Consider the following 24,277-nt stretch of genomic DNA (forward strand, 5'->3'; position numbering starts at 1 on the left):
TGCCTCAAATTCCTATGGTTGGGAGACCGGGGAGGAGAAGCATTCCTCTCTCGAATGCTTGTTGTTGGTGAAGGAGATACAGTAGGTGTTGGTGGTGAAGGTACAACTGGTGTAAAGGGGCGTGAAGTTATTGGCATTGATAGTTGAGAAGCAGTTGCAACGGTAGCAATGCTAATTATTGGTTGCTTAGTGACGAAGGCAGAAGAGGCCCGGGGTCCGAGCTCCTGGGACCAGAAGTAGCAACATATGTCGGAAAGTGAGAATCGACATCCTATACTATCTCTATTTCACCCCCAAAGTGCTTGGATCTCACCTTCGGTGGGGGCTTGAAGCTCTCCCGGTTGAGCATCCGATTGAGCTGATGAAGATCGTTTTCTCCTTTGAAGGGAAGCCTCTTCATCACTAGCTTCCCCTTCATCTTCAATGACCATTGTGACTGTGGCCAGCTCAGTCGTTCCTTCTTTATTTTTTTATTTTGAGTCCTAGCCGAAGAAGAATGCCGTTTTTCTGGTTGCTTGTTCTCTGGTTGGGGAATCTGAGAGGAAGCATCTCCACCGGAAGCAGATCCATAGGCACGGCTTCGTGCAAGGGCACTTTGTAGCACCCTCATGGACTCCGCGGGGTCAGCTAAAACATCAATTTTAGGGCAGGTGATAGAGCCCTGCGGGTGTCCTGAATCGAGCAAACACGGGGTTAGTGAAATTACTTATGTTCATACAAAGACAAAAGGGAAAAAAAGACTTGGTTTACCATGTTTATTGGCTTTCCACCCATATTTGGGGGCCATTTCCTTCCACCGACGGGTTTCTAGTCTTGTAATATCTATAATCTTCGGACCCCACTGGTCCAGGCCTTGAACCTATGGTGGTGTCTATTGGGTAGCTGCAACAACGGAAGCAAAGAGGTCAACAATGATGGGAAACAGTTTTTTTACGAAGGAAAGGGATGAATAAATTACAAACTTACGAGATTCCATGATTCAAGAAAAGATGGAGTTGTGGCCAGGATGATATCCCTGGCAGTGATGATGACAAACCGCTCCATCCATCCACGTTCACTGTCATCATCCATGCTGGTGAGAAAGGCGTGATGGCCATGTTTGCTGAAATTTATTACTCCCCCACGGAAGATTTTGGGCGAGTAGATATTTATCACATGTGTGCCAGGGTTAGGGTTTTCCCAGTCTTCGTGCACAACTGGCATAGGAAAGTCACTGTTCGCCATATAAATGGGCCTACTTGTGCCAAGCAGACCTGATACCGGTGGCAGAACTTCAAAATGAGGTCAAGCCCTTCACTCATGGAGAACAGACCAAAGTGAAATGATATGTATAGACATGCGTAAAACCTTCCTTGCTGAAGGTAACCTGCTCTATCATATCTGGAGCAAGAATGTTATGGTTTGGGCAGTTGCAGTCCTCCTTCATAGCAGGAATACTGGAAGGGCGAATAGAGAAAGGGTAGCTGCTAATGGCCCAAGTCCACGGGGATGCTGATGGAAACTTCTCTTTGAAGTCATTGGCGGTGCTCAGGTGTTTGGGTATGATGGTGCTTACAGTGGGAGGCTCAGAGTTGACGTCAGTTTTTTCATCCTTGTTTCTCTTCGGGCCACCACCGAAGAGAAGACTAGAGTTTCTAAAAGACTCAGTAGAAGAAGCCATGGTAGTAAAAATGTAGTAAACTTTTTAGAGAAATTTAGAAAATATCAAAGTTTTCTAAGCAGAAAAAGGTTGAATGCAGAGAAGATGATAAACTTATGAAGGTTTTGGAAGTGAAAGAGGTAAAATGATAAGTATAAGTAAAGATATAGATGGCAAAAATTATGGTCATAATTATCTCGAGAACCGGCAAAAGTATTGTTGAATCGTGGGGCAACATGTGTTTGGGGTATTAAATGCGAGAAGATGTGCGTCCTTTCATGCGTCAGAGACCGTTCATAAGATTTCCCGGCAAGAAAGAGATCTTCATCAACTTCCCGGTGACACAAAGATATGCCGCCGGAAAGCAGGAGGACTATCTGTATAGGGTAAAATTGGTCTGTAATAAATGATCAAATGATAGCATGCCACGTGGAACTGAAGACAGGTAAAAGGCGAATCACGTGACAACCAGTATCGGGAACAATAGTTGCAGTTGGTATCGGATAAACCCCGAAAGGAGCTTGTTTAACGGGAGCAATTCAAATGTTTGCCATCGGATAACATTCAATAAAGAATATTCCATAACATTAAATGGGCAGCCATTGTAGAGAATATTTCCATTCATGGCCTACAGTTACATATTCATCAATGTCTCCTTTGTTGTCATTTAAGAGGATCTCGTTTCCCTAGGTATAGCTATAAATAGTAGGTTCAGTAGCCATTGTAAGCAGAGAAAATTCTTGAAAAAAACTTATGATGTATTGCACTTTCGCTCTCAATTAAAACAACTTTATTTTCTTTTTATATTGTTCTTATTTCTGTTCTCGGAGCCAGGCTTGCCACTTCTTCAAACTTAATCGCTAAGTCTTACTTTTAATCTTGTTTATTCACCATTTTATGGATCAAATCACTTCGCTTGTCTATAAATCACGTAACAAATTCAATTGTACCATTTTACGGGTAAACAAAGGTCTCTTTATATGGCTTAATTTGGGCAATTCTCACCTCTTGAGTTACCTTTTGGGTTGAGTTAGGCTCAAAGTCCACTTCTTTAACAATCCAAATCTATGAATCTAGCATATTACCATTAATTTGCAGGAACCCCCAATCAAGAACTTCATCATCGAGGCCATCATCTGACTCGTCATCAAGCCGAGACAAAAGAACCAATGTAGCCGTGATAGCACTCAGCGGAGATATAAACGTAAACTCACTCTTCACCTTAGCCATCTTTGTGGGCCTATCTTTCGCCTCTCCTGGACAAACAAACTCTCAATGTCAGCCCTAAATCTCAACCTTAAAACATCTCGTAGTCTTCGAAGTTGTGTCTTTCAATTTCTTCCTTCTCTTATCCCTCGTCGCGCAAGTGCTAAAACCCTCTCTCAACCTTCTCAACAGTTTCGAATTAGCTGACGATTTTAGCGTTGATGTTAACCGCGGAGTCCTGAGGTTAACGACAATTTCCTCTGCGATGGATGCTTGTTTCTAATGGTTTCGATGTTGAAGGTGATTGGGATTTAGTTGGGATTGTTGTCATGTAGAGCTAAATCTACAATACGTTGGTGATTTTAGTTGTATCTGGTCTTTAGGTATATATTCTTGCTGCTTGGTATGCATTTACTCAACCATTCACCACCCAAAGGAGCCAGTTGGTCCTCTCTAGTCTTTTTTCTTTATTTGTTGCTCGATCTAATACTATTTGTTTTTCTGGCACGGGAAATACAGTCAATCATCTCTATAAGAGTCTCGTTTGTTCCGATATTATTTAGCTTTTATAGTGAATGACTGTAATACATCTATAACAACATTTGAGGTTTAAATATTTTTTGGTTGTTATAGATAAAAATTATCCAAAAATTAACTATTTTTCTTTTTCAATGTGTTACATATAAAAGATAAGAGAATTATTCAAATTTAAAATCTCAAGAGATATGCATATTTTACTTGTTAAATATTGAAGAAAGCTAATACATTATTAATAAATTCATAATTAAACGCATAAAGATTTAAACTCTAAAGCACACATTTTAAAGCTACTTAGAAAAATAAATTTTTTCAAGATTAATGGAAAAACTTTGTAATTGTAGCCTGTTTCGTAGATTTTATTATTTTACTAGCGATATAACGCTTGAATTGGCGAAGATTTATGTCCAAATTTTCAGCAAAAAGGTATCCAATAGCTTTCTCTAGAAGACAATCTAATAGCTTAACAGTTAAATCTTCTATCTAAATATTTTTTGGCATTTGTCCAATAGAAAAGATATCACGTGCAAGTCTTGAAATCTTATGTCTTATGCAAAATAAAACTCTGTTCAATGGAAAAGATTGTGTGCATATTTTTAGAATTATTATAAGTAACATGGCTTTTATAGAGAGTAATTTTACAAAGAGTATTCTGCTATAAATACGGTTATTGTTATTATAGGCAAAATGATATTATAAAGAGGTAAAATATAATTTAAAAAATTGGTTATGAGGAAAACTTAGATTTTATAGTTAATGAATATTATATAGAGATGATGTTATAGAGAGGTCTGACTGTAAAGAGAAAAGGAGTATGATGCATACTCTTGTTTGAGTCTATAATTCTTGATCCACATAGGACCATCTGGGTAATTGATTTTCTTGATTTTGATTTCAATGTTGGAGATGTCAAAACAGATTTAATATAGATACGGAAAAGGGTCAAAAATACCCCTATCGTTTGGTAATGGTTTATTTTTACGCTCCGTCTACCTATTGGTCTAAAAATAAATACAACTTTATCTTCTGGTGTAAAATTACCCATACGACTAAGCTAAATTTCTGCGGTCCTTTTTTTAATGTGTTGGCAGCACGTAATTGAGCCTTGTGGCTCCCTTGTCGAAATCAAATTCAACATGATCCTGATTTAAACCCGTCCTACCAGATTGATAATATTTTAAACAAAAAAAAGAAAGAAAAGAAAACAGAATCCTCACCCAACTCGTCTCCTCACCCACCCATGTCGTCCACTTGTCGTCCTCCTCCTCCGTATTATCCGAAACTTGGTTATTTTTAGGCAAGTGATTTTTTTAACCCTCTTTTCTTTTAATTCTTTTTAACTTTCTCTTCTTTTTTTCCCCATTTTTCATTTTCCCATTCCTTCTTAATCATCTCCAGCCAGATTCTTCCATTGAACCACAAAGACGCATCATTGGACTACCATTTCTCCATCGTGGCCTTGGAATTGTCACAGATGAAATCATCATCTTCTTTAAAAAATCAATTCTATTTTAAATGGAAGTGGATTAGATGCAGAATGTAGAGAGACACAGGGAGGGATGAGAAGCTTTGCCGGAGTTTGACTCTCCGGCGAGAGTTTCACCTTTTTCGACAAAATTCAAACTCTAATTGAATCATCAGTTGGGTTTTGGAGCTGAAATGATGGTGTTCTGAAGGAAGAACAAGGTATTTTGGCATTAATTTTGACGGTGCGATGCAACTGATTTTTGGAGTTGCATTAATGGAGGTTTTTAGGAGAGTTTACATAGCTAATTTTATGATGGATAGGTGCTAGTCTCAACTGGAGTTTGTGGTGGTTTTTGATGGTGTTTCGGGTGACTAGTGACTAGTTTTAGAAGCTTGGTTGTTGCTGCATTTTATGGAGGATGTGGCTACTTTTTTGGAGAGGAGGCAAGGAAGATGGGTTTTTTTACAGTGAGTTGGTCCACTAAACTGGGACGGGCTTAAATACGAAGCGGGTTAAATTTGATCTGGACAAAAGAGCCATGTGGTCCAATTACGTGCTGCCAACATATTAAAAAAGGGATCACAAAAATTTTTGTTAGTCGCAAGGGTAATTTGAAGATAATGTTGTATGCATTTTTTGACCAATAGGTAGACGGAACGTAAAAGTAAACAATTTACCAATCAATAGGGGTATTTTTAGCCCTTTTCCGATATAGATATGATACTTTTTACGCTAGGTTGTAAATCCTTTGGATTTGAACATGAGGATATATTGGAAATGATGTTGGACCTAGCGCTTTTGTCGAATTGTATATAACGAGTATAATAATTTGATTAGCAAATTTATTTTAATGACACTAGAGCTAATTTAAGCATACTCCTCCAACTCCTCACATGGCTGCAGCTAGGATATTTTGACAAGCTAATTAAAGTTAATCCTCTTTAAGGCCTTTAAATGTGGCGAGATTTCAATTTCTTATCTATACAAGCTTAATTTTCTTCTGATTTTAGATTCGATACCTTATCTCACTTCTATTTCGTGCTCCTTGATTTCAATTTTTCACTGCTACTCTTATCGTTCAGAACTTTTTCAACCGCCAGAATGGTTATCATCTTCACTCTACAGACGTGAAAACCTTTTTAATTCCTATATCATCATATAATCCTTTAACAGAGTCTATCTAATTTACTAGAAGCCTCTCCTCAAATTCTTCATAGCAATTGTAGTTACACTCAACTTCCTTGATGATACTCCCTTCAGTTCGTTATAGTTGTCATGGTTATTAAAAATAATTGGTTTAATATATTTGTTATTTTACAAAATAAAAAAAGAATTAATTAATTTGTTCTAATTCTAACGTTACACTAATAACTATAGGGGACCAGATCCCCTCCAGTATTTTTCTATCCAGTAATGTTCAATGTATTGCTGAAAACTAGCCACTTGTAAAATACAAAATTAAGGATCTGAATTTATTTTGTTTTGTTACCTATTTAATTAAATTTTCTTTAATTTTACAACTTAGAGAAACAGAAAGAAAAAAGACAAAGAGGCATGCAACAGAACTCAATTCTTCCTTTTCGTATTTGTTTGCCTTTTCTCGTCAAAGTTCTTCCTTTTATTCGTTCTTTTCTTCTCCAACAATTCTTTCTGCTGCACCTACAAAGGTTCACAGAACTTATACAATTAGCACTAGCATCCAATTCATCTACTAGAGATCTAAATCCTCCCAAGAGAACGATTTTGTTGTGATATTTCCAAAAAGTGGACAAATGTCCATCCATGTGGCAACTTGCATAGAAAGTTCAAAACAAGTGTCATACACTTGTCATGCTCTAAGCTTCTCAATTAGCCTATAAATAAGCCTTCAAAATAGCCATCAAGCATCAGTAGATTTTACTTTGCCTCTTTCGTTCCTCTTCAGTTTTCTTTTCTTTCCTCCTTAAAATATTTGTAGTCTACTTTGTTTGTTCCCTCTTTTAAATAACTGGGTTTGTAATTTAATATTTTGTTGATTCCTGTATCCTCCCTAATAGAGGTAGGCTTGTTTAATCCTTAAAAGACATTTCACACTGCTGAAATAGTTTCTTAGGACAGTGCCCAGCACGACTCAAGCCAATTTGTGTATCTACTTACAAATAATATTATTGTAACAGTGTTATTATTGAAATTTTGCTCTTACTTCCTACAATCTAAGAAACTATGGCAAACAACACTGATGCTGAAAATACTATTGATACTACCAATATTGGCGCTACCTCCGCTGCCTCAGTTCCAGTTGTACTATCATATGCTAGGCCATTTCCAGATGTGTCGAATATCGAAATTTTTGCCAATAAAAATTTCAAGCATTGGCAAGAACGTATTTTCTCACTGCTTGATATCCATGGTGTTGCACATGCACTGCTGCATCCACAACCTAGTCCAGACAATGATAATAAAATAGTGGAATCATGACAACATGCCAACAAGGTATGTCGTCATACTATATTGCTAACTATATCTAATGAATTGTTTGACGTATATTGCAGTTATAAAGAAGCAAAAGCTATTTGGGAAGCCTTAATTAAAATATTCACTGCTGAAGATGCTAGATTTAAAAATATTTATTAGTAGGAATTCACTGCTAAAGATGCTAGATTAAAATTCACCGCTTAATTAAAAAATTCACTACAAAACAAAAATTTATAGTAGGAAAATTTTATTAGTGGCGGATGAGAGATGATAAAGAGATGAACGTACAAATCAATGAATTTCAAAAATTGTTAGAAGACTTAAAGGCCGAGGGGATGTCTTTACCAGAAAAGTTTATTACTGGAGTGCTAATTGAGAAGCTGCCTGACTCATGGAGCGACTACAAAAATAACTTAAAGCACAAACAGAAAAATTTCACTATTGAGAAAATTGTGACCCACATCCTAATTGAAGATTCCAACAGAATAGAATCTGCCAAAGCTAGGATGACAGCTCTTAAAGCAAACTTAGTGCAAAATAACAACAACAACCGCAAAAGGTACGAGAATAAGTCTCAAGGTTACAAGCCTAAAAATCGTAACCTTAAAAGAAAAAAAGGCTCTTATTTTGTTTGTGGAAAATCAGGTCATCATGCCTCGCAGTGCAGGTACAGAGCAGGAAATGACAAAAGAAAAACTAATACTCCTAAGGCTAACTTAGCTGAAGGGGGTGATATTATTGCAACTGTCATTTCTCAAGTAAATATTGTAGCACATGCAAAAGAATGGATGGTAGACTCTGGGGCTACTCGGCACATTTGTACAAATCGAGAAGCATTTTTCTCTTATACTCCTGTAGAGGATGATAGAGAAGAGGTTTACCTTGGAGACGCAAGTACTACAAAAGTCTTGGGTAAGGGTAAAGTTCTCCTGAAACTCACTTCGGAAAAATTTTTAGCCCTTGTTGATGTACTGCATGTTCCTACTATGAGAGCAAACTTGATCTCTGTATCCTTATTAGGAAGAGCCGGAGTGAAAGTGTCATTTGAATCTGATAAGATCATAATGATAAAAAATAATGTGTTTGTGAGAAAGGGCTATTGTAACCAAGGTCTCTTTGTACTTAATGTTTCTGATGTTATCAATGGAAATGTATCTGCTTCTGCTTATATAGTCGAGTCTATCTCTTTATGGCATGCTAGATTAGGACACATTAATATCGCATATATAAAAAAAATACAGTCACTAGGATTAATATCTGGTTTAGACTCAAATAATATTGACAAGTGTGAAATATGTGCTGAAGCTAAAAGTACTAGAAAGACCTGTTTTCCGTAAATAGAGAAACTGAATTGTTATCTTTAATTCACACTGATTTAGGCGACTTGAAGCAGACTATGACTAGAGGTGGTAAAAGATATTATGTGACTTTTGTTGATAATTTTTCTAGATATACTAAATTGTATTTGCTTAGAAATAAAGATAATGCCTTTAATGCTTTTATTTCTTATAAAACTGAGGTTGAAAATCAACTTAGTAGAAGAATCAAGAGAATTAGATATGATAGAGGTGGATAATATTTTTCTTTAAATGATTTTTATGAAAAGAATGGAATTATTCATGAAGTAACTCCGCCTTATTCACCTGAGTCAAATGGAGTAGCTGAAAGGAAAAATAGAACATTGAAAGAGATGATGAACTCTATGTTAGTTAGTTCTAATGCTCCTGATAATTTGTGGGGTGAAGCTATATTATCTGCATGTCACTTACAAAATAGAATGCCACATAGAAGAACTGGTAAAACTCCGTATGAATTGTGGAGGGGTTATAAACCTAACTTAAAATATTTAAAAGTATGGGGGTGCCTTACTAAAGTCCTTTTGCCTAAACCTAAAAAGAGAAAAATAAGTTCTAAAACTGCTGATTGCATACTTATTGGATATGCTGAACATAGTGTTGCATATAGATTTCTTGTTTTAAAAAGTGAGGTGCTTGATTGCAATACTATAATTGAGACAAAGAATGCTGAGTTCTTTAAATATATTTATCCACTGTCTGATAAAATTTTTCATATACCTGTTGAAATAAATAATAAAATTGCATCTAATGAGGAACTGATGCAAAGTCTATTGGTTGTAAATGGATTTTCAAAAAGAAATTTCTGATGGATCTTTAGATAAATATAAAGCTCGGTTAGTAGCAAAAAGATTTTCTCAAAAATAAAATATAGATTATTTTGATACGTTTGCATCAGTGACTAGAATTTCTTCTATTCGAGTTTTAGTTGCCTTAGCTTCTATCCATAAGCTTTTCAAATGGATGTCAAAACAGCTTTTTTAAATGGTGATTTAGAAGAAGAATTTATATGGTTCAACCTGAAGGCTGTGTCATTCCTGGACAAGAAAATAAAGTTTATAAATTAATTAAATCTCTTTATGACCTTAAACAAGCTCCAAAGAAGTGGTATGAGAAATTTGAACAAGTCTTACTGAGAGACGATTTTTCTTCAGTGGAGGTAGATAAATGTGTTTATACTAAAGTGGTAGATAATGATTATGCAATAATATGTCTGTATGTTGATGACATGCTTATATTTGGTACAAGTTTAAATATTATGCAAAGTACTAAATTATTTCTGTTTGCTAATTTTAATATGAAAGATCTGGGTGAAGTAAATACAATATTGGGAGTTAAAGTTATAAGGAGTGAAGATGGAATAATGTTGTCACAAGAACATTATGTTGATAGACTTCTTAAGAAGTTTGAATATTTTAATGTCACACCTGTGAGCACTCCTTTTGATGCTAATTCTCAATTGAAAAAGAATAACGGTGACCCAATTACCAGTCTAAATATGCTCAGATTATTGGGAGTCTGATGCATTTAATGAATTTTACAATACCTGATATAGCCTATGCTGTGTGTAGACTGAGTAGATATACTCATAATCCCAACAGAGAGCATTGGTCTGCATTAGCTAGACTAATGAAAATTTTGAGAGGAACCATGAATTATGGTATCCTACATAGTGGATTTCTTTCTACTTTAGAATGGTACAGTGATGCAGACTGGATCTCTGATTCAAATGAGACAAAATTCACTAGTGTTTATGTATTCATCCTTTGTGGTAGTGCAATATCGTGAAAATCAGCTAAACAGACGATCTTTGCTAGATCGATTATGGAATTGGAGTTTGCAGCACTGGAGTTAGCTGGTTCTAAGAAACTTCTTAACTAATATCCCTTTAATAAAGGATATATTGCCTCTTGTGTCTATATATTGTGATTGCCAAGCGGCAATAGCTATAGCAAAGAATAAATCTTATAATTATAAAAGTAGACACATGAAATGAGACATGATGTCATAAAGCAGCTGCTGAGAGATGGAATAATTTTCATTGATTATGTGAAGTGAGAAGTTAATTTGGCCGATCCTCTGACTAAACCTGTGGAAAAAAAATTAATTCTTCAAGCCTCAAAAGAGATGGGGTTAAGGCCGCCATGTTGTCAATAGAGATGGTAACCCAACCTATGCGATTGGAGATCCCATGAAATAGGTTCATATGGATAATAACAAGTCAATATTGACACTGAAGTACTAAAAGAGAGTGCTTGACTGCTACTAATTGAGAGGATGAATTATAACTCTTAATGAAATTCATATTCCTTTAGGATGATGTATTTAAAAGCAGTATACACTTGATGAATTCACCTATATGAGAGTAGAGTGGGGCCGCTCCTATGAGATTTGGCTTAGTCTCTAGAGATCTCATGAATAACCAGGCACGCACATGGCCTAGTGGCGCAAAACCGTGTTGAACAACAAGATTGTGAGGGTCGAAATGTGATTGATAAAATCTCTAACTTACAAATATTTCACCAATAATTCTGTGAGTTAAGTTTTATTGGTCTAAGTTTGGTTCAAAGTCCAAAAGACACCAAACCTATTGCATTTGGACCATACAAATCCAGCAAATCTTACTCCTCTTTGTATGAATTTTTTGAAAATATGTGGGAAACTGTTGTGATATTTCCAGAAAGTGGACAAATGTCCATCCATGTGACAATGTCTAAACAAGTGTCATACACTTGTCATGCTCTAAGCTTCTCAATTAGCCTATAAATAGGCCTTCAAAATAGCTATCAAGCATCAATACATTTTACTTTGCCTCTTTCGTTCCTCTTTGGTTTCCCTTTCTTTCCTCCTTAAAATATTTGTAGTCTACTTTGTTTGTTTCCTCTTTTAAATAATTGTGTTTGTAATTTAATATTTTGCTGATTCCTATATCCTCCCTAATAGAGGTAGTCTTGTTTTAATCCTGGAGAGACATTTCACACTGTTGAAATAGTTTCTTAGGACAGTGCCCAGCACGACTCAAGCCAATTTGTGTATCTACTTACAAATAATATTATTATAGCAGTGTTATTATTGAAATTTTTCTCACTTCCTACCGATTTTTCCGGACTAACTTCACAATAGTTTCAAATAAGAACTCTATCTATTTCTGCAAATGGTAATCTGGAAATAATTCAAGTGTTCCTACAAATGACAATCTGAAAGAAACCCAACTCCCAAAAATCACAGCTTTCATAAGAAATCAGCATCTGGGTCTGAAGACATTTCGTCAATCACATTGACTTCTAATGGTCAGAGACAATGTCAAAAACAATTTTTCTTTTGTTATGCTTTTCTGTATGCTACTTTTTCTTTTCTTTTTTCAGATAGAAAAATTCAATAGAAAACATAATTAAAGGGGCAATAAAATAAAGAGAATCTAAACCCTTAATTTTGTAGTTTACACGTGCCTAGTATCCAGCAATACATTGAACATTAATAGATGGAAAAATACTCCCCAATTGTAGAGGGAGAATAATACAGCGAAAGAAGCATAATAATAAATTGAGATTAAAGAATATATAAAAATAGTTTAGTTAAATTATTATTTTATTAATATGCGTGTAAAAGGTAAACATGGCAAGGAAAATAGTTTGGCAGGAGTATAAAATTTCAGCAAACACCTTTTCCCTTATCTGCATCAGATTTCGGAAGTCTTTTTCTATAATATTTCTATGTAAATTGTTTATGTCTTTTTTTAAACGACCAACAAGAAAATACTAATAGTAAAATATAACAGCAGGAGAGTTGATAATTTGGAAGTGGACAACCCACTGCAATAATGTAAGGAGAAAAGAAAAAAAGAAAAGGAAACACTGCAATCAATAGTGTTAAAATTAAAATTTATGCACATTATAAAGCCGGTGAAGGAATCACCAATCAGCAATTAAATCCACCGGAGTCCGGTAAAGATATCTCTCTTATGTTTGATCCTTCAAATCTCCGATTGTAAACTTCTTCTATATTAACCCTAACCCTAGTATTCTGCCCCCTTTTTGAGATGGAATCTTTGTTTGCAAACTATGCTTCTTCTGATGAAGATGATGAACAAGAGTCGCAGCAAGATAAGCATCAACAAAAACAAGTACAGAGCTCGAATTCTTCAAACCCTAGCGTATTTTCCTCATCTCTTCCTCCCACAAAATCTTCTTTTTCACTTCCCCCACCAAAATCTCAATCAAAAACTTCACCCAACTTAACCACTCCCTCAGCTGTAAAGCCTCTTAATGAGAAACAACATTTTGAAGAAGAAGATGAAATTCCTGATAAACCCTCATCGTTTTTCTCTTCTCTTCCTCAACCTAATAAATCCACACCTTCTTCTTCTTCGCTTTTCTCTGTCCTTCCTCCGCCCAAAACCACTCCTTTGTCTTCGTCGGATCCTAAACCTAAAAAAAGGGTTGTTCAGTTCAAGCCTCCTGCCAACCCTTTTTCTGTCAAGTCTAATAATAGTGTAGATGAAGATGAGGATGATGATGATGAGGGGGAGAAGGAGAAGCAGAGAAAAAGGTCTGAATCTTTTACTCAAACACCTTCAGTTAAGTCATTTTTGTCGAGCATTCCTGCTCCAAAAAACTCGACCTCGTTGGGTGTTTTAGGTTCGGGTTCTGGAAGAAGATCCACCATCGAAGCAGATGTCCCTGTTCCTAATTCAGCTACCTCAAATACTCAGAGCGAAGTTCTAGTTAGTTCAAATACAGGTTACAATGAGAGCCAACAAGTTGATGGATCTTTAGAGAGTTCAATGGGAGGTATTGGCGGTCCCACAGAATACAGTGCTAGTTTGGGTGTTGCAGGCGATTACTCCTCCAATTGGGGTGCACATGGTTATGTCAACCCTGAAAGCTGTGCTAATGATGGGACTAGTGGTTATGAGAATTATCCTGGCTATGAAAGCAATAGTGGGACTTACACTGGCTATGAACAGTATGATCATAAATGGACTGATGGGTCTAGTACAACAGCAGCAGCAGCAGCAATTACCGAGACGGCTGAAGTTGCATTGACATTGCCTGGGAAGAGAGGCAGGAAAGATGCTCCACAGAAATTTGTTGAGGTGAACCAGGATGAGTTGATGAAGAATCGGCCTAGGGAAGACCAGTCAAGGCTTACTGGAATTGCTTTTGGGCCATCGTACCAGGTATGCCTTTACTATGTCTATGACCCATTGGTACTTGTTTTTCAACTAAATTTTGATAAGCTTAAAATTAAATTGTAGTTGATTTTTAATACTGCATATTAATTTTGTTTATCTGAACCTTATAGTGAATGTGGTGTTGTTATTGGACTTTGGGTTCTAAATTATCTGTCGGGATCTTTACACAAATAGACGGTCATATTCATTGTTTACTTTTTATAGCCATATACATAGATTATACAATGATTATACACAATTATACATATATAATACACAAATTATGCATATATTATACCTCCACCGGCTATTTTTAGTTTAAGCGGTTGGGTGGATGGCTATTTGGGTTAATTGTTCTTATCTGTCTGCTTAATTTAGATTTGTATGTCTCTTGATACTTTCTACTGATTTTGAGCAGGAGAAATGAATCTCAAGAGATTTAGATAGCTAATGGCATAATTAGAAGTATTCACTTGATCCATTAAGTGTTATTTATGCACGTTTCTAGTTGATTTATCATTTAGACAGCCATGTATTCTAGCCTCTAGGACTTCAGATTAAGAGCTTGACAAATAGTATTCCAGTTGAGGATTGAGTATTTTCTCGATGCTCTTATTCATCTATCTTTTTGGAATGTTCGCTCATTAGCAACGGGGTTTTTGTAAATTAATAGTCAAGTCAAGTTAACGTGAACATGAATATTTATATATTTTCCTCTGGCATTATTTGCTTCAGTGTATGTTGTTTCTAGTGCTATTACCATGATTTGACCCCATGCAAGATTTTGTTTCTGGAATTCCAGAGGAAGAGCAAAATTGAGATGAAAAATTTTAGATGGTGAAACCTCAATTATAGAGAGCCTATTCTGAGGATATTTGGACCAAAATTTCAGTACAGTAATGTACAGGTAGATAATATAATGATAGCATGAGACAATCACAACAAATCTAGATTGTAAGACATTGGGATATCTTTTGGTTTCTTCCTATCAAACTTGGTAGATTTGACCTAGTGCCTTTTTTTCTCATGGAAGCATACAAGGTGGTGCGGCTGAGTGTTGGCTAGTCAAGAAATGTTCCGAAGATAAAAGTGGCAGAAATGAGGATGCTGAGATGGATGTGTGAGCATAGCAGGAGAGAGAAGATTAGGAATGAAGTTATTCGGGACAAAGTGGAAGTGGCTCCCGTGGAGGACAAGATGCGGGAGTCGAGGCTGAAATAGTTCGGGCACGTTAAGAGGAGAAGCACTATGCTCATGTTAGTAGGTGTTTTGGACATCGCGGGTTTGAGAAGAGGTAGAGGTAGGCCAAAGAAGTACGAGGGAGAGGTGATTAGGGAGGACATGGGTGCTGCTTCAGCTTACTGAGAACAGGACCCTTGATAGGAGGATGTGGAGGTCGAGAATTAGGGTAGAAAGTTAGTAGGTAATCGAGATAGTATTAGTAGCACTCTTGTATCTCCTTCCCCTTTCCCTTCCCGAGGGCCTATCAGAAACCACCTCTCTACCTTCACTAGGTAGGGGTAAAGTCTGCGTACACACTACTGTCCCCAGACCCCACATGTGGGATTATATTGGGTTTGTTGTTGTTGTTGTTGTTGTAAGAATACAAGGTGGAGTAGAAGTAACGAAATACTGCCATGTGGTAAAGGCGTAGGCGAGTTAAATAGTTAGTCAACTCGTTATGTTCTGAACTTCGTCAGTCAAAGAGCTTCATCTTTTTTCAAGACCTTAAATGCTCTCCAATATAGGGATGCTCAATTTTATTGGATCGTAAAATTGATGAATCTAAATGAATATTGAGTCCTGGATCAATAGACGCCTAGGTGATGATAGTGGTCGTTGAATTTTGGATATCATATGGATAAATGTGGTGGTTATTAGGACAGGAACTTACGTTTACGGTTTTTCCAGTAGTGTTCATGTTTATTGGTCGCACATATATTGTCATGGAAATCGTTTGAAGGACCGACAATGAAATAACCTCAATTTAGAGACCATGTTGGCTATTTCTTGCTGCACTACCACAACTTTGGGTCTATGCCAACAAAACTTCAGTGTTTGTGATCGTGGACCGGTCTTGTATCGTTCATTGACGCAAGTACTATTGCATTTCGGCGTTGGTGCTTTGTTTCACTAGACCATGTTAGAAATGATATTCCACCATATATGTTTGTGCTCACTACTTATTTAGCCCGAGAGTCATTTTATATAATAAATTTTTATAGTTAAATTAATGTTTTCCAAGTGGGAGTTTAAAATTGTTTCCTATATGTGGACTTAACATTAACTTATTAATTCAGTTTTACCAAAACGTGCTAAATGATAATAGTTGGTGGACAAGACAGATGCAAGATAATTATGTGGATTCTATGACGGGCATGTATAATTTCATGTAATAGGTATATGCTGGCAGTAGTGTAGGCCTATTGAATACCTGTGAGTATGCAATAGGGAGGCCAACTAGGTTAAGGCTGTTAAGCCTATAGGTATAAGGCTGGTTCCCTTCTCTTGGCTTAATCTAAACTCTTTCCCATCACTAAGTCTTCGCCGCTTCCTAGATTTCTGACTTGATTGTGTCATGTCATATAGATGAATTAAACCATGTACATCATGTGTTCAATTTAAGTGTCATTGTATACTCAATATCAAGAGATGTAAATATTAGTCATATGCCCTTTAAATGAAACTTTATCAACTATTGCCAACTTGCCCTTTACTAAACACAAACCTACCAACAATGTTAAAGAAGTCAAACATCTTGTGATATGGTGATTATTATGACTTCTTTATACATAAACATATAAGAATGTGTCTTCATTAGAAATCAAGCAAATTATTCAATTTTTTAAGAAATGATCATCAACGAGATGATCCAATTAAACCAAGTAGACAACAAGAAATGTGTTACAACCAATATATGTCAATATTGTCGACAACATCATTTTGAATATTCGTTCAATGACTCAAATACATGTCAAAAAGTGTGATATAATGATATAATCATCTACACAACAGCAAGCACATATTCATAACCTTTTACAATATATATGTACTTATGTAGATCTCTAAAGAGCCCAGTCTGAATCAAGCATTGGATAAACACCAATGACAATACAACTTACAACCTTCTCAGACTTCAACCATTAGAATCTTATTACATTGTCATGCTTTATAAATGAAACAATTATACTTTTACGACCTTAAAAAATGGAGTCATAGATACAGAATTCACTCCCACTGAGCAAAAGAACCATAAACAACTTTAAGCATGACTTATTATAATCTTTTTTATAAGGAATTAGTATGATTTATTATAATCTTTAAAAGGACTTAAAATGTATTTTCAATAGCGATATCACATAGATAAGCATTTAGTACATACGATGTCTTATTTTACAAACACTCACCCGGTGTAATCATTTGACTCATATAAAAGTTTTTTCAATTCTCACCTACATACTAAGTCTCAAAAGTATAACATTTGCTCATTTTCTTATTTCAGCAGGCCATTGTATTAGCCTTAATTAAGTGAGTAGTTGTGTTAAAGGACAATGACAGTCCACATATGATCTAGAAGGAATATACTAGTACTCTTGGTAACTCTCTATTGTTGGAATAAAAAGTAATACTTCAATATTTCCAGCATAGAAATTTAGACTAAAAGAAACAATAGAATTTTTGAAGGCAAACTTAGCAACATACATAGCCTTAAACACAAATGTATTTCTTTGCTAGCTTTTTGGTGCAACATGGCCTTTGCAAATGATGTAGATTCCATGTTAGATATGATCAAGGTCCTTATCAAAATAAATTTTTTAGATATGATCAAGGCTTTGCACACGTTGTAATTTTTAATGCACTGTTTTAGTGTTATACCATTTATAAAATATCATTACTTATCAAAAAAAATATTTCCTTCATTGAAAACTTTCTCACCTAGAATAAAGTTCAAAATAATAAAATTCTCGAAAGTACAACACAATTTGAAAAATGAATTTGAAATAAAGAGGAATTTTCAAACTAATAAGATATTGTGAAAACTTCAGTCAAATAAGAGTTCGTAATGTTATGCGCCTGCTTTCACCTTATAAAGAAAACAAAAAAGATTTCAAGACCTATAACATAACAAAATCAACTATATATTGAGCATCTTGTTATTACCAAAATTCTACAGATTCAACATAATTTAGAGTTTTTCAATAGTAAGCATAAAAGGAGCCACAACAGACAAATCAGTCAGTGATTTCATCAACTTTGACTCAATATCTCATCATCAAAAATTCATGCAAAGCTCTCTAACCATTTGTGGGCCCTATAATGCATGAGATATGCACATCTTTTACTTATGAGCAACATTCGCTTGCTTGGACACCATTAACTTAATCTTGAATTTTCAAAAGTTTGAAAGAAATTTTATTTTGTAAAGCGACGGTCGACTAAAGGAACATGTGGCGACAAACACATAGTGGTAGAATGTCATTCGAACATAGATAAGAACACGTATAAACGATAATGAAAGACGCGAAGAGACAGTGGCGTACCTTTGTCCGCTATAGCCCTTAGCAACACGAAAACTGAAGACGAAGTAGGCTGAGACATCCTCTCCTTTAGCATATGATGGCTGACAACTATGAGAAATTGTCTTAGCTTAAGCTAGGAGATGGGACCTAGCCCTATACTTATAAGCTTAAAAGCCTTGACCTAATGGGCAGGCTCACATGCCTACACTACTGTCAGCCCACACTTATTACATGAAATGATACATGCTCATCATGGAGTCCACATAATTACCTGTCTTATGTCTCGACTCTTGTCCACCAATTATTATCATTTAGCCTGTTTTTGTAAAACTGAATTAATAAGTTGGTATGAAATCCACATTTAGTAAATAATTCTAACATTCTCCCATTTGAACAACATTAACTTAACTATACAATTTGATTTTTTTTAATAAAATGACTCTCGGGCTAAATAAACTATTGCCACAAATTTCTAAACGGGCAGGCTCCTTTAGCACTGCCCACTATAGCAGTGGAATATCATTTCTAACATCGTCCACGCAAACAAAGCTATCAATCAATAATACTTGCATCAATCTACGATACAAGACTAGTCCACAAACACCGAACTTTTGCCGGCATAGACCTAACGGGGTGGTGGTGTAGCAAGAAATAGCCAACATGGACTCCAAATTGAGGCTATTTCAGTGTCGGTCTTTCAAATGATTTTCCATAATAATATATGTACGATCAATCAAAATATGCACTATTGAGAAAACCGTCAAACACAACTTTCTATCCCGGTAATTACTACCTTTATTCACATGATGTCCTAGATTCAACAACTATTATGTGAGCTAGTTAACTCGAGCTATTAGCAATGGTAATTTGAGATTTGGGAAGGGAGGTTGTGAGAACGAGATTGGCTACAGATAAATATAGTTTGGAGGGGAAGATCGTGAAAGAACTACGGGGAGTGGGGCAACTAGAAGTGAGCATTGTTACATTGGCAACACCAACTTCAGGTAAAATACCTTATAGTGTATCCTTGTATTGTCAATTTCTGTCAAGATACTTTGAGTTCTACAATTAACAAAACAAATCTCTACTACAACTATCTCTCTATCAATCAATTAACTGTGCCTCAATCTAGAATTAATTAGGTTAGCTATATAAATCATCTATATCCAATTTGCTCCATTCAAATCTATTTCATTTTGTCTTTTAAACAAACTAGGGATTCTCTAAAATTAGAGGCTCCCCAAATTTCACATTTATCACTGCACTGATATGCAAGTCTAGAGGTACCTCATCCCATGTAGCCGCCATTTTACTGGTGGTGTCTTAAGCAGCCCGTGCCTTAACTAATCCATCGGGTACGTCCTATCTCCTACCAACACATATATTGGGTAACTATGTTGACCAAGGCTTAAACAGATTTGAATAAATTACCTAGCATTGTTAGTCTCTAATGGACTTTGACCCCTAGTCTTGCATTGCCGATCTAGGTTCATTGATTGTTAGGCCACACTCTTGGGTGCTCGTCCCCTTCAATCACCTTATCATCTTATTATCGCACCTACAGAACGTTGCATGTGGTAAAACTTGGTCAAACCATCTTAAATGACTTTCCATTTTATCCTTTATTTGTGCTACTTGATCCCTTTGTCAAAAGCGCTCATTTTTAATTTTATTCAATCTTATAAGTCCGAACATTCATTTTGAAATCCACATTTTTATGACATTCTATATGGTGGGCCTCACTCTTATATAAACATTGTTGGTCTTGGAATTGTTTATAGAACCTGCCTTTCACTTTTTGAGTTTGTTCCTATCGCATAGCATTACTCCATTGCATCTGTTCTATTATAATTAAATGTGTTAAGTATTCATCAATCATACAATTCTCTCGGAAGTCTTAGCCTAGAGATGTGAACTATCTGCATTTTAGGCATCTGATCTCACTTTACCTTCATTCTTCTTATATGGAAACCTTGTGATACGTATATTATGTCTTGCTTCTTCTTGTACTATAAGCCTTACTCTCTTAGAATGCTCTTCCAAGAAACGGGCTGTTGATTGACTTTCTTAACAATGTCGTCAATTAGCAAGATCTACTATGAAAATAGTGTGCACTAGGGAACTTCATCCTGTATGCTTTTGGTTGACTCATGGATAACTAGAGAAAACAAGTGCATGCGTAGGGCATATCCATGGTGTAAACTGACAATTGTGAGCGACTCATATGTATCTCTTCCACTGTTCTCACACTTTTAACTGCCTCTTTGTAAATATCCATTTTGGCATTTATATATCTATTATGAACTCTTTTCTTCTCAAGCACTCTCCGTAGCCTCTTTTTATGACACTCTATGATATGTTTTCTTTAGGTTAGTGAATATGAAGTGGAGATCTCTTTTTCCTCTTTTTATTAAGTTTTCTCAATGTAAAAAATAGTGTCTATTGTAAGTGTTGATTCAAATGTGCTTTCCCGTTACCCTTGTAATTTCCGAAGTCCATACTCGATTTTTTCACAAAGTTTCAACGTATGACTCGTAAGTTCAACACCGCGGTAGTTCTTATTTACCGGAACAACTTGTTCGACATCCTTCCACCAGTTAATATAACAACGAATAACTTGGTTATCCACTTCAAAACCTCTACAAGGATACCATTAATCCTCTAGAGTCACTAAAGGGGCAATAGCTTCAACAAAGGGGGATCAAAGGGGAGGGGAAAAAAAAAAACTGTTCTTGAAAAGGTGTCTAAATTTAGGCATTGTTTTGGTTTTGTCTTTGTTTTTGCTTCTTTCCTTATTATTAAGTACGTACATACTGTAATAACTTTGAAAGTATGAACTATTGGCATAACTCACAAGCATGCCAAAAAGAATGTGAAACTTGTCCAGAAAAATGTTCAAACGCTTTGTATTCTTTGTGAAAGTGACTGCATAGGAAAAAGGATTAACAAAAAGAAAGAAGAAAAGAGAAAAAACTGTCTTTTCACTCCCACTATCCCAGAATTTTGTCAATCTTCATAATTAGGATCAAAAGATCTAAAATCAAACTAAAGTGCAAAGGTTACTATTGCCACCCCCACCCACACCAAAAATAAAAGAAAAAAAAGAAAAAAAAGAAAGGAAGGATCAGGGCAGGGGAGGAGCCCGGGTATACTGGAGTTATTGGTTACCACGGAAGGAAATAAAATTTTGAGGAAAGGTGTTTGGAGTTGGGGCTGTCAGGTCAGGGGAATGATCTTTTTGAATTGCTTTTTAGTGATGTCAAACTATAATTGCCTAATTGACGAGGTATTCAAGATTTCCTGTGGAGAGCATAATGGAAGTCTACGTGGTGTGCTTCTTAGGAGCAATCTTTGCTGCAGACAACTTAAGAAGGAGAATACATATTGTAGTTAGCTAGTGTTGTTTTTGTGAGGATTGTGGAAGATGTTGACCACGTTCTCTTGTATTGCATGTTCACTATAGTTTTATGGGAGCGAGACAAAGTGACAAGTTGGACAGTGTGCCATTTGGACTTGAACTGAAAAAAGAGACAGAAGATGGCACTTTTGTATCATTCGGTTGCTATGGAAGGAAAGGAAGAACATGACCTTTGAAGTTTGAAGGAGTTAAGAATCCGATACTAAGAGTCAAAATTGATCTCTCTACTTGTATGTGTGGGGTAAGGAGTAATGTCCTTGTTGTATAGAGAGATGGATGGATTGTGGGACGTCTATTTCACGTTATATTAAACCGCCTTTGATTAGTTAACACCAATCAGTGTCATCCTTTGGTCACTTGTTTATCTGGTTTATCAAAAATGAATAAATAGGCCATGCGAAGTGATCGATTTTCGCCTTAAAGTGCCTTGCTCGGTGCTTCATTAATTGAAGCACTTAGGCCTTCACGTTGCTCTGAGAGAGAAGTCCTTTTAACATATGTTATAGGGGTGATCTATCTGTCCTAACATGATTTGAACATAATTTATTATTGGGACTTTTGACCTTCCTCACCTTTCCATATATGATCATATTTTGCTAGCCAAATGAGATGATACCTGCCAGAAAATTCAAAATCCTGTTAATTTTTTTTATTTGACAAGGTAAATGTTCTATCTGTACAAAAGAATCCGCGCACCAAGTGCCGGACCATACAAAATTATTGTTGTATGAAGCTAATGAAGTCTATCGTGTCACTTTTTTTTTTTTTGGGTTGAGAAAAGGGTTAGTCTGTCATATTGCTTTCCTCATATACACTTTCAAACTTGCACCAAAAAGCCAAAAGACCTGAACATTTCAATTACAAAAATATGTATTGCAAAAGCCCTATCCTTAAAGCATCTACAATTTCTTTCCTTCCATATGGTCTATTTATGCAGGCAAGAATTGTTCTCGAAATCTTCCTTAGCTCCTCGTCTCCCTTGTAGCTCCACCAGCTAGCAAAGAGGTCCTATCACTGACCATGGCATTACCCACTGCTTAACAAAAATACTTAAGAATAACTCCCATATGTTTATTCTTAAAAAAAAGAATATATCCCATATTTTTCTAGCAAATGGGCAATGGAGGAACAAGTGGCTGCTGTTTTCCTCTTCCTCACTGCACATACAGCATCTGCGTCATATGGCAATTCCTCTTTTCTTTAGGCATCGTCAGTGAAAATCCAGCAGAAGCATGCAACTTTATGTGGTATTAAGAGATGAATCTTATTTGCTTGTTTTTAGAACTTTATATGAAGTGCACTGAGATATTGTGATATATTGATTTAATGTTCAAAGTACCTGAGATTTGTCATAGTCTCGTCTCATTCGGTTTCTCCTAGCTCCATTTAGGGACTGAAGGCAGGTGTTGGTTTCATGTCTGTTTGGTTAGGACTTATGAAACTGATTTTGATTAGTTAAACCAGTATTGATTTTCCCTTTCCTCCTGTCAATGTGGTTAAGCTTGATAAGAGCTCAGTTACTCACATGTACATTTTCTTTCGTGCAGCCTGTTTCAAGCAAGGGAAAGCCTTCTAAGCTGCTCAAAAGAAAGCATCAAATAAGTACTTTGTACTTTGACATGAAACAAAAAGAAATGGAGCTGCAAGAGCGACGTGCCAGGGGGATGCTGACAAAAGCTCAAACTCAGGGGAAGTATGGTTGGTGATATTTAAGTGAGGTTCTTTGTGGTCTCCTATTGACTCGGTGAACTAGCAACTTCCCTTTGTTTGCTCATCAAATTTCTGATCTGTATTCCTTCCCCTTGTTTAAATGTCCTTTTATTGGCTTTGAAAACATTGTAGTGCTGTAATATTTCTGCAATTTTAGTGCGAATGCTAATGGTTCTGTAGGTTCCTTTAAATCAAATCAAATACATAAAATGAAGTGGGCTGTTAAGAAAGTGTTGATTGCATCTCTGATATTTCGTGAATGATACATTTATATACTTGACTGATGCAAGATTCAAAATGGCAGAGAACCTTGAAAAGCATAGCCATTTGAGGCAAGAGAACCGATGCTTATTAATGCAGAAGAAGTTGACAAATGAGGAACATTTACCCTCTGACAAGGTCACAATTGTGGCTATTTGCATCCCAATATAGAGAACTGCTCAGCGGGTTTTAGTCGTGTGCTCGTGCGCATGAACTGCAGCACATATCTTCTTCCAGCAATGGATCACTATGAGAGTTTGTATCCAAACCCAGTTAGAGTTTGCAAAGATGTAGTAAGCGTAATAATGGTAGGGGCTTGCAGAAAAATTATCTCCTTCCTTCCAAGATAGCTGTTATGAAGTATACAGCAGATACAAATGGCGATTCGAAGTAGATGCCTATATGATTTCTTCGTAGCTATAACAAATCTGTCAAATTGCCAATAATTAAAAGTAGAATGAGGTTCGCAATGATCAGAGAGAGTAATTACAGTACTGCACGTGTACATTTCTCATTTACTTTCCCATGTTTGGTCG

At 36.0% G+C, this 24,277-nt stretch overlaps 1 protein-coding gene across 1 annotated transcript; it reads left to right on the forward strand.

Moving 5' to 3' along the window:
* Positions 1–12,424: 12,424 nt before the first annotated feature.
* Positions 12,425–23,710, forward strand: LOC104117124 (uncharacterized). Its single transcript, XM_009628123.4, has 2 exons — positions 12,425–13,838; positions 23,318–23,710. The coding sequence occupies exons 1-2, from the start codon at positions 12,699–12,701 to the stop codon at positions 23,474–23,476; spliced, it is 1,299 nt and encodes a 432-aa protein (XP_009626418.1). The 5' UTR covers positions 12,425–12,698; the 3' UTR covers positions 23,477–23,710.
* Positions 23,711–24,277: the final 567 nt, after the last annotated feature.

This window comes from Nicotiana tomentosiformis, chromosome 1 (genome assembly GCF_000390325.3).
Source record: "Nicotiana tomentosiformis chromosome 1, ASM39032v3, whole genome shotgun sequence".
Classification (NCBI taxonomy): Eukaryota; Viridiplantae; Streptophyta; class Magnoliopsida; order Solanales; family Solanaceae; genus Nicotiana; species Nicotiana tomentosiformis.

Bases quoted from the DNA above. Each gene is read 5' to 3' on its own strand.
- LOC104117124 (XM_009628123.4), top strand. From the start codon at position 12,699: ATGGAATCTTTGTTTGCAAACTATGCTTCTTCTGATGAAGATGATGAA. The intron at 13,839-23,317 runs GTATGCCTTTAC...TCTTTCGTGCAG, and splicing joins CTTTTGGGCCATCGTACCAG to CCTGTTTCAAGCAAGGGAAA.